General features: G+C 34.5%; 1 protein-coding gene across 1 annotated transcript in view; it reads left to right on the top strand.

Annotated features, from left to right (window-relative positions):
• Nucleotides 1–11,366, top strand: part of LRRIQ1 (leucine rich repeats and IQ motif containing 1) — a 99,434-nt gene that overhangs the window by 31,129 nt on the left and 56,939 nt on the right. The window contains exons 16-18 of the mRNA XM_057374760.1: nucleotides 64–534; nucleotides 2,248–2,386; nucleotides 4,746–4,865. Coding sequence (XP_057230743.1) covers nucleotides 64–534; nucleotides 2,248–2,386; nucleotides 4,746–4,865 — 730 coding nt within the window. The remainder of the gene's footprint in view (nucleotides 1–63; nucleotides 535–2,247; nucleotides 2,387–4,745; nucleotides 4,866–11,366) is intronic.

The following is an 11,366-nucleotide window of genomic DNA, read 5'->3' as shown; positions in this document are numbered from 1 at the left end:
TTTTTTTTTTTTAAGCGTTCTAACAGTCAGCCATGTAGAAACATTTTTGTCTTTTTTTTTCAGATTTGCCTCTTCTGTTGATTCTGCACTGGGACAATGCTGGTACTTTAATCAGCTGATGAAGCTTAGTGTTAAACATCGATATGCACATGAGTACAGTGAATTAGATATTACTGACAGAGGTGGACCAGAAGCACTTCAAAATCATTCAAAGCAAACATCCACTGGCTGCCTACAGGAAAATAACCTCTTTGTCATGGGTGTGACAGAAAATAAACAGGTCTTATTGGATCCTTCCAAAAGATGGATTACTACTGGTGATATTCAGTCCACATTCATTAACTCCTCCATACCTGTGCACAAAAAGGAAAATAGAGATCAGACAGTGAAGCAGAAGAGCACTGAATCTTGTATTGATTACAGTGGGGAGAGCAAAGGCAACAATAACAGAWCAGGCCAGCTCACATTGCAGTCAGTGATAGTATCAAGTGATATGGGAGGAAATCTCCAGCACTTTGAGAATGATACAGAAAGGTAAAATGCATGTCAGGTTGCTTTCAAATAAATTATACAGAGATATGATAGGAGTGACGATTTCTAGTTTAAAACAGCCACAGAACTTGTAAGATAAGATTTTTAAACTTATTAGACAATGAAGAGTTGTATTAAGGTGTTGCACACTAGGCTTTTATATTAATAGATAAGAATCCTTTATGGTATTTTCCCAGTTGGTGTATTAAGATATAGACATTTATGAACTTCAAATAATGTTAAGATACCAAGTCAATGACACATACAGAGTTAGGAATGCAAATGCTGAATGTTCTGCAGAAACTTTGGAGGACATTAAATAGTAAGAGTAAGTGTAAGGGTTTTTTGCCAAATTATTAATTAAACATTCAAGATTCATCTGTGTCAACTTTTACAGTCACCACCATTTAGAAGAGGAAAAATTGCTTAAATCTACCATCTTACTCCTTTGATTTAGACCAGTCTCCTGCTGTTGTGATGGCTGAAGAGCTAATGGCCTGCCCTGCTTTTGGCACTCCTCCAACATGCCTTAACCTGCTTTTTAAAAGTAAAGGCAGGGCTGAGAGGCCAGTTCAACTTGTTCTGTGCCCCCCAAAATTTCTCCTGCATGAAACAGACTGGTTTATTACCTCCCTGAAATGTTTTTGCTTCTGATTTGTATGGTTTTGGATGTACAGTCAGGGAAAATGATTTTTTGCACTAAATCATCAAGAAAAATCATCAAGAATTGAGTAAAAATTTTATAAGACTTCAGTTTCAAAAACATGTCTTGAGAACACTATGAAAAGCAAGCATGGTGGGAGTGCTTCTTTGAGCTGTTTAGACATGGTAAATAGAAACATGGTAAATAGATGCTTAAGACCTGAATAATTTGTCATAAAATTTATTATTAAGGAGGATAATGCAATTTGTGCTCACGTCTCAACAAGCTGAAAGAAAGAATATAATTGTCTATTATAGAAGACGAATACATCAAAAATTTTTTTGAAATAGCTCATTTAGTTTTTAGCTAATTTGTTAAGTGAATTCTGTGTGTTTCTGGAGTTTTCTTAGGAATAAAATGCAAGCCAATTTTTGTATTTGTCTTGACCTCTGAAGTGTAGATAGTAAAGTCATAATGCAGAGCTGATGTTATACTTTTTATTGATCAGTATAAATGATCAACTAATTGATCATTAGTTGAACATGTATTTAGAAATCTGGATCACTGAACAGATCTCAATAGTCTGTAGATAGCACTTGTTAAAAAATGAGCAAATTAGAAAACTGACCAGTGGTCAGTGCCTTAAATTATCCCTCTTTAGTGCTTGCGCTTTGTTTCTTCAGGGGTGTTTTGTTTCTTTTTTTTTTAATGTTTTTTTTATATGGTCTGTGGAAACAAGTAGACCCCTCCAACAGTTTATTCAGTCATTCTTAAACAGTTTCTGCTCCTAGTCCTTCCTTTGAGGACTCTTCCTCTGCAGTGGTTATTCACAGAACATCTCAGTGGACATTAGTCCTTAATTTGGTTTCTGAAGTTATGTGGTGTGAACATCCTCCCATGTTTCTGAACATATATGTCATATCTGGGTTGTAATTTCTTGTTTAGTGGCAGAGCTTTTCATTTGTCTCAAAGCACAGTGCTGTGTTTGATGCAGTGCTAAGTTTGGCAGATATGATAATCCAGTTGTATTGGTGAGGCTCTGTGAGTCATAAAGGTATTTATTTCTCCATGAGGCTACACATGGCAGCATCTTTGATCCAGTCCTTCTGGCGGCAGTACCGTGCTCGGAGGAGAAATGACAATAACAGCACAGAGACTCATCACTTTACAGAACCTTTGAGACAAAAACATGAAGCTGCCACAGTAATCCAGGTTGGTTTTCTTTACTTATTTTKTAAGTCTACCAAGAAAATAATCTTACTAATTTTGTGTACTTGTCATCTTCTATGTATTTTTGCTTATTATTTTATTAATAGTTTCTTAATTAAACATTTTTGTTCTGTTTAATCAGCATAAGCTTGATATTTCTAAAAGAGATACCTCTTTACAAAAAGTTTTATAGAAACATAAAAGTATTTACTTTTTTTTCACCAAGTATTTCTCTGAATTATTCTTACTTGATTTAACTCTAATATGACTAAGAGATACTGTGCCTGTGTTCTTGCTGCGGTATGTCTGTGCTATGAAACTGATACTCTAATTAGTGTAACCAATATGTCATGTCTGATATCTGTGTGGCTAACTAATCTTCCTGTCTCTTTTACCTATTCATTTTTCCTTCTCTTCACATTTCCAATACCCAGGATTGCTTTATCTATATTGTTCTTGGGAATGGACCATGGCCTAGGCTGTCCTATGGTAGATACTGAGCTAATAACAGAATGGATAACTGTGTGCAAGATTTGAAGTCGATACCTTGACTCTATTTCGTTTGGTAACCAGATATAGTATTTACCTGCCAAGTTGCCACAGTTCATGGTGGTTTTTTTCTACATTTTGAAGCAAATCAACCCTGTTGATTTCATATTTCAAGTTAACTTGGAAACATTCCATAGTGTAAGTCTTATATAAAAATTTCAAAAGTGACAAAGTGATTTCAAGGCAAACATTTGTTATTGGAGTATAATACATAGCTAGCGTATTAGCAATTATTTCCTTAAACTTATATAATCCATTTTGAACTTACTAATGTATTTGACCTCTACTACATATTGAAGTGATGAGTTTAACAAATTTATATAGTGATTAATATGTGCTTCCTTTCATTTGTTTTAAATGTGATAATTCCCAAAGTGAATATGAAAATAAAAGTCTTTTAGTATTTATCTTCTGTGCATATTACAGATTTTCAGATCTCTCATACATCCATCATTACAACCAATTTTTGTAAATAAAAGTTTSTTTGGTCTCTTTTCTCATTACTCTGTAATTCTTTATATCTTTTTGTCCCTCTCTGAACMTTTGCTACAGTTAGCAAAGTTATAGAATGAGTTTGTACAGAGAAAAAAAATTATCTTGTTTCTTAAAAACTAGCATGTAATTTTTTTTTTATCATGGTTAAGCCCTGATGTGGTGCTTTTATGGATCTGTGTTAGCAGCTGCCTTACATTTTAGCCTTCTGCATATATCATTAGGATTGCTTTTCTCCTTTGAATCTGTAAAAACTAATTGCCTTTGTGGAATGAAATGTATTTGTCATTCGGTCACTCAGTAATATAAGGATATTTTATCTGGATGATTATGAGGGCTTGTAGGAAAATAAAAACAATGAAATTACAAGAAAGCACTTCTAAAACATTTAATCATTTTATAGTAATCAGGAATTATGTGTGTAAAATAGAAACATTTTCAATAATTTATATGGTTAGATAATTTTTTTCTAAAAATTAATAATCTGAATATTAAACCAGAATATGAGATTTACCCCTCCTATTTTAATGCTGTCATTGCAAAGCCATTAAAGGAGTACAAAACCACTTATTTCATGACAGTGACAATTTTTACATGTTTTTTTAACCTCTTTGGGTCATCTCGAATTCTGATGATGTCAAATACTGACTTGGAGAAAAATTGCTGTTGTGAATGTAGTTTTCTTAATTCCATCTATCTCATTTAGGTCTCTGAAGTGTTTTTTCTGGATACAATTCAATGCTTGGCATGTGTTCCTAACACCCTTCCTTGTTTTCTAGCACTTTAATTTATAATGTTCTCCTTTTTCTTAGCGATGATTATGCTTGCTGGTAATATTTCTTTTTACATCAAGATCTTAGACAATTAAGAAAGAGTAACTGACCTAGGTCAATTACATGAGATGTCTCCAAGCATTGCTACTTCTTAACTATAAGACATTTAGTATAACTGTATCTTTATTTTCAATAATTTGAAAGTTGACACTTGGGTTTTCCTTATGTAGCCTTTCCTTTCAGTTTATAATAGTCCCTGAAGGAATTGTCAAATAATTAATTAGTTGACCCAGGTTTGTAGTTGAGGGAGTTGCAGGATTCCTTTCTGCTTACTTGTGGAGAGCCTCTTGAGTACTCTAAGCCTTAGACATATGCTGGCATTTAATTTATCTTGTAGTTTTAAATGTCACATAAAGTTCAAAAAGCAGATCATCGAGCTATTAAACAAAGGCCCAAGATGTTTTATCTTCCTAATGGGATAACATAGAGAATCTGGATTTCAGTTTGATCTATGGCTATGTATAACATGCTTTAAATTTTTTGTTTAGGCATTTTGGAAGGGTTTTCTTTTGCGAAAGAAACTGGCCATTGCTCTTGCAGATGTTAAAAGTGATGAAGTGGAGGATGAATATGAAGAAATAAATGTGGATGCTTTCATGTTTTCTGAAGTAAGCACAGTAATTTGCATAAAATCTTCACTTTTTTAAGCAAACATGTTGGTGTTGGAAATAAAAGAAAGTGCTACCAAGGCTAGAATTAACATGTTGAATGTCCAGAAGTAAAGAAGAATTTATTATAGTTGATTTAAATGTATCTGTCTTGGATTAATTGCTTCCTGCTCTTTGATATGCTCTCGTAGTTACTGTGCTATTAATGTCACACCTGCAGAACCCCATCTATTTTTACAGCTAAAGCGCAATCAAATGAGAATAAGGAAACAGTTCCTTTTGTTTCAAAATTTTTGTCCTTTTAGTATTTTAGCAACAAATTATAGTGTCAGTAATATTTTAATGTGTATTTTGTTAATTTTCATGATATAATGAGAACAATATAGAAAATACTGCAACATTGAATGTCAGTTATATTCCAGTAAAAAGAACACATCTCCAAAACAAGAGCTGAAGCAGGCTTATTATCTTATAAGTAGTRTGCTAAAAAGATTGCAAGTCTAAATACAGTAGTCAATTTTGAAGAGAAGTACAGTTAAATCAGAGGGAAAATCCCAAACCCCACACTCTGTTATGCACAATAACCAGAAATTATTACTAGTTATTTTACAAGTTACATAGAGTTCAAGATGCTCTTTCAGTTTTAAAAGSATTGAATTGGGTCATTCTAAGGAAAAAAAGTAGGCTTCAGAGGAATGTGAGGAATGACATTGCATTCAAAACTGAATTTAGCTATACTTAGGTAAAAAATGAAAACATCTAAGGGATCAATATTGCCATTCAGTAAACAAGAAAAAAATCTTTAAAGACATTTTATCTTTTTGGCCTCAAATGACAGCCTCCATGGGAAGTACTAGACACAGTGTGCATAGTAAGTAGTAAGGCAGCTGTTGATGACTTACCTATGTRTTTGTCTGGAGAATTGCTTTCTCTTATTTTTCACATTCATTGGCCACCTTTAATTTTTTTTAATGCTTTCAGGTAAAGCAAAGAAAACTGATAGCAATGTGGCCATTGGAGACCTAAGAGGATATGACTAAGATTTTTTTTCATGAACCCTTCTCTCTGAATGTGCTTATTCAGCTGCTGTGTCTTTGCAAGAGCCATTTATCAATGTTCCACTGTAATTTTGCAAAGGAGATTGATGCAATAGCCCTGCTACTGGCAGGACTAGGTCCCATTTATAATCAGATGTTTGTACAGATCATAGAGAGTTATGAAACCAAGTATGTTGTTGGCTGGTGCAGTGCCAACAGTTGTTTGGTCTTTGGTCATCTGATATCAGCCTTCTTTTGCCACCTCCTCCCCATAGAAAATAGCTGGGCTTTCTATGAAATTATTACCAATGAGTTGATGACTTAGGGTAATTTTGTTTTTTTCTTCTCCTTTTCAGCAGCTATTTTAAGGTACACTTTCAGAATTACTTCTTCATTTAGGAGCATGCAAAAGCTTTGAGGCAGAAGTCTCAAGAATCATTTGGTAGATGGGAAATGTGTGTGTGTAAACATAGAGATCTGGCTTAAATTTTAGGATTTTTTCATTTTAATTTGAAATACATATACAAAACTGTTTCATTAGTTGATGTTCTCTGATCCCTGGCTTCTTTCTAAAATAATAAAAAGCAGAACATTGAAGGTTTTATTTCTTCACACAGGAAGGAAGTATCTGTTCATATATTAAAGAAGGAAAATATCCTGTTTTGAATTACTCAGCCAGTAGGACAATCTTACATACTGTAATTCAGTTGAGCCATTCTTGTTTCTTTCTGTCTGGCCCAAATAACCCTGTCATGTTTGGTTTTTGGGTTCTTTTAATTGCTTAACTRAAAACTACATAGACAATTTTGTTCCATCTGTCTGTCAACAAAACAATTTGGGCAAGTGTTCCTGAGGCCAGGGAGAAAAGGAAGGGGTGGAGAAGGGAGGAAAAATCATCCCAGCTCATTTCAAAGGGATTTGTACTGTATCACCCCCTGGTGTTGCCATTTCTTTTTGCTTAACCTGAATTTTTATTGTGTTTATCAGAATGAAATAAAACATGGGTTTAGGGAGAAATTTTTGGGAAGTGTTTGGATTCAGATGCTTACAGGTGAACCACAAGCTGATTTTTTAATTCGCATAGCAGGCTCAAARGCTGAACTGGTGTCAGATAAGTTGCTTCTTGTGATGAAAAATATAACAACATCTCTTTTCTACAGACCCCTGTATATGATACATTTACAATGTGAAGGATATTATTATTTATCCAGTGAGTGGATATTTCAATGTTCAACATTGATGACTGTAACTAGAATTATACCCTGCAATATTTGTCATGTTTTTTTTTTTCTTTTGTTAAAATGTGTGTCTTGTCTGTGCTGAAGAGTTTGATTGTAAGAAATGTTTGGTGTAACTGGGCATACATTCTGCTCTGTTTAGCACAGACTAGCTACTCAGTACTAGATTGGTTTCCATGTGTCTGTAGCTGTTTCATTCGTTGCAGTTGGGTAATAYCAAATCATGTGGACTTCCTGCTTCTGGAGAAACAAGCAGCAGGAACTTGGAACAGTCTGTTCTTCCTGTTCCTTCCTTTCTGGTCTCAATGTTTTACGGCAAAGTGCTGAAGCAGAGCCAAATAATGACACATGTCATCAGTGGCTATATGTTGTGTCTCAAGCAAGTGTGTAGGGAGGAGTACATATTGGTAGGCTGAGAGATCCCATATGCTAGGGTTTGAAGGAAGACAAAAATATTTGGACACCATTTTGTACTGCGGATTTCACTGTTGTATAGGGAGAGGGAAGGGCAGGAAACCCTTTCCTTACTGCAAACTGATAAAAATGTATTAAATCTTTTCTAAATGCTTTTTGAATAGTTCACTATTTTGTGTTGTGGTCATTGCTTAGGTTTTTCTTATACTGTTATGTAGACTTCAGTCACAATGATTTAATTCTCTATTATCTAACATTCTACAAAATCACTATAATGCAAACACCTATTTTAGCCATTTGTAAATACCACAGTGCAATAAGTCATTAGTCTTCATGAAAAAAGTGTTTAGTATCTTTATCATAAACTCAGTGTACCCAGTGCTCCTTAGAAAGTGAGGCTGTGAAACAGCATGGGGGAATTCTAGTCTTTGACACAAAGATCTTCACTTCATTTATGCCCACTGAATAATAGTATATTTTTAGTGTAAGTTTAATTCCATGTCATGTGAAAAATGGATTGCATATGATCAGGCTAGAGCAAAGGTCTTTATCTTTCTAACAATACCTGAACCGTTGCTGATACCTTCTTGTATTCATATCAGCTCCCCTACATTGCCAAAGACATGTAGTGTTTTGTGTCTGTGTGATTGTACAATGTCAAACAGGCTGTCCCACATGACATGAAAGATCTGGCCAACAGATGTTTCAGAAAGTATGAGCCTCGTATTTAGTGATATCTTCATGTCTTTCATGTGGACTTTGGAGAATTCCAGCCTACATGCTCCAAAAGGCTGATCTTAAGGCAACCTTTCATCAGCAGTCGATACATGTAGCAAATGGTGTACGAGGCAGAGCTCACTTTACCTCTGGTGGATGAAATCTGACAGCACATTTGCCTGACACAGCTCTTACTTTCTGTACCATCTAAATATCAGTATTGTTTTCTTGGTGTAAATATGATGTGAGCCAAATGCAATATGCCTAAACTTGCCAAAGTGTCAGAAAGCTGAACTGAATATGATGAGTTTTTAGATTATTCTTTACCATGAGAAATGGCCACTGAATAAATTACTATTTTCCTATACTGAATAAACATATGGACACATCTTATTCTCATCAAGAGAAGTATCAGTATTGATGATTATTGATGAAGTAAGCACTAAATTTTAAAAACTTCATTTTTTTAATTTAATTTAAATCACTCTTGTCATACTTTTTCAAAAAGAATGTCACTTTGTTGCAATCAAGTTAAAAAGAAATCCATCGCTGCTTTGTTCATCAAAGGAGATAACAACACTGTTGCACTGAGACAATGTTATTCTTTTTCTGAGCTTGAACATGCAGATTTTAAAAATACCAGTCATTTTGACAGCTTTTGAAATTATTGTCCAGGAGTTTCCTTCTCTTTTTTTTTTTTTTTTTTTTTTTTTTTTTCCTTATCCACACTCAGACGCATAGCCATTCCTAATTTTTTACTTCTCTTCCAAAAGAGGTAGGTGGCAGTTTTCTTTTTCTTTTTTCCCACTTTTTCTTTTCTAAGGGATAGGAAGAATAAGAATTAGCTCATGTGCTAACTCTTAATAAGTAAACAGTAATTAGAACAACAATTTTTTTGTGTCTCGTATCTTCAGTATTCTTATCACACGTCTAAACTAGACCCATATGATGTGTTTTGTTTTCTTTTCTGATAATCCTTCATAATGTGGTTTGTCTCASACTGGGAGCTCATGATTGTGAGCTTGTGACAATGATTGCTGTTCCCTGACTAGGCCCAGGAAATACGCATAGCCTGTGGATTAGAAGGTCCCCATAACATTTCTCATATCTTGACACTCTTATGCATGTCTAGCTCCTGCAATTGCTTATAAATGTCAGGTCAGCATCCAGCTTTTCTGTATTATATGCTGCAAAGAATGTGATCCTTTTCTCATCAAATTTCACTGAAGTTATAGTGTTGTAGAAAAGCAAAAAAGTGTTCTGTTGAAATTTCATTAGATCTATCCCCTTCTTTTAAAAAGGAGGAAAAACCTCTCACCTAAGYAATATATCGGGGGATGAATCTTTTTTTCATGAATGTTTATCACTAATCTCTTAATATGTTCCTGTTGCTTCAGCTGCTGTGTTAGTGAATTACATGTTATTTGTAGTCTGWGGCATCAGCAGATGCACAAAACTTCTGCCTCTTTCAGCACTGCTGTTTACCTTGTTTTCTAGCTGGCTCATATTCTGGTCTTAGAAGTGGGTTGTTGCAGTCAGTACCTGAAAAAATAAACACAACCACAGCTACTAAAGGCTGTCACTAATGCTCCAGTTTCACAGCTCATGCAGAGCATGCTCTGATTGCTTTCTGGCCTTCCACCATGAGATCTTCCTGCCACCTGAAATGCTGCTATTTTTTAATAACCTGTCTTCATGGCTTGTCTCTATCCAGTTCTTGGTTAAATAGCCAAATTCAAATAAATAACTTCCCAAAGGAAAGCCTACTAGTGATACATGGCCCTAACAGGCATAATTTGGAACCTATACATGGCAGATGGTGTAGTGTTTTTCTAAATTACATTTAGCTTCTATGACATATCGAAGTACAGTGATATCATTAATTATGCTTCATAGTCTTATTTCTCTAAAGACAAAGTCAAGCATCAAAATTGAACAAGCAAGGCAAATAATGGAAAAATGTATTGAAGTGAAAAAAACCTTTAGTTCTTTGATATTTCTACTCACTACGTTAGCCTCAAAGGAAACTGTTCCAAGCCAAAAGCATCATTATGAATGGAAGCAATAATGCAGTCATAAGTTCTCAATGAATACATCAGATTCTGGAGTCTCTTGAAAGCTGAGCTAAGGCTCTCTAATCATTGAATATGTCTTCCCTTAGTTCTTTATTTTTTGTGTAATCTTGAAACTGGTGTTTTGATATAGATATTGGTTGTGTTTAAAATAGCTAGTTAAATGTCTAATATTTAGCATGTCCAGATACATTGATTTCCATTTTAAAAGATTTTTTTGTAGTCCCTGTTCACAGATTTCAAGAGCTAACCTATTTGATTTGTCTGTGCTCTGTGAGAAGAAGCCATTGATGCAGTGAATTGTTATTGAGTTAAATTGCAGTTCTTATGGAGGAACCAAAGAGGAAAGTGAGATGTCTGTTTCTGTGATCCTTCACACTTTAATTTCTACGTGTCTCATTGCCTGGAGCTTTTAATCCTTTTGGTTTAGAATAAAGCAGATGTTATCTGGCACAGTTTTAACTCCCCTGAACATATGCAAGTCTAAAAGAACAGATAGGATGCATCCAAGGGGATGCCTCTTGCTTCAGCTTCTGAAACTCTTGAACTTTCCAAACAGTATCATTAAATGTTCCAAAAGATTTCAGGTGTTGAGGATACAGATACAAATGAACAAATTTCAACTTGCCGATCATTTGTGGATAATTTATTTTAAATAGAAGAGACAGTGCTAGAGACATATAAGGAGGACAGTATAAGGCTGAGAGATGATTTAGACATACTTCTTTAGAATTAAGCATTTTGTAGTATAATTAGAGGTTTRTTAACATAAATTTAAAAACAAAAAAGTTTATAACTTAGCTGTTCTTTGCTCTTTAGCTTCCAAATCCTTTTTTGCTCTTGTTTCTAAAATAGGGACTTTTAAGCAAAAAGGAAAAGTCTTGAAATTGAATCAAATCCCTCATGTGACCTGAACTTTGAAGCATGTTAAAGGTTAAGTGACTATAAACTTGTGACTAGTCTATTTTTTATTGCCCTATGCTTCTGTGACTTTCCTTCTTTAGACAAAATTGCAGGATGAAG

The sequence above is a fragment of the Malurus melanocephalus genome, unplaced genomic scaffold (assembly GCF_030028575.1).
Source record: "Malurus melanocephalus ecotype Western Australia unplaced genomic scaffold, MMel_1.1 scaffold_232, whole genome shotgun sequence".
Taxonomy (NCBI): Eukaryota; Metazoa; Chordata; class Aves; order Passeriformes; family Maluridae; genus Malurus; species Malurus melanocephalus.
This window is presented reverse-complemented; position numbering and strand designations above follow the sequence as displayed.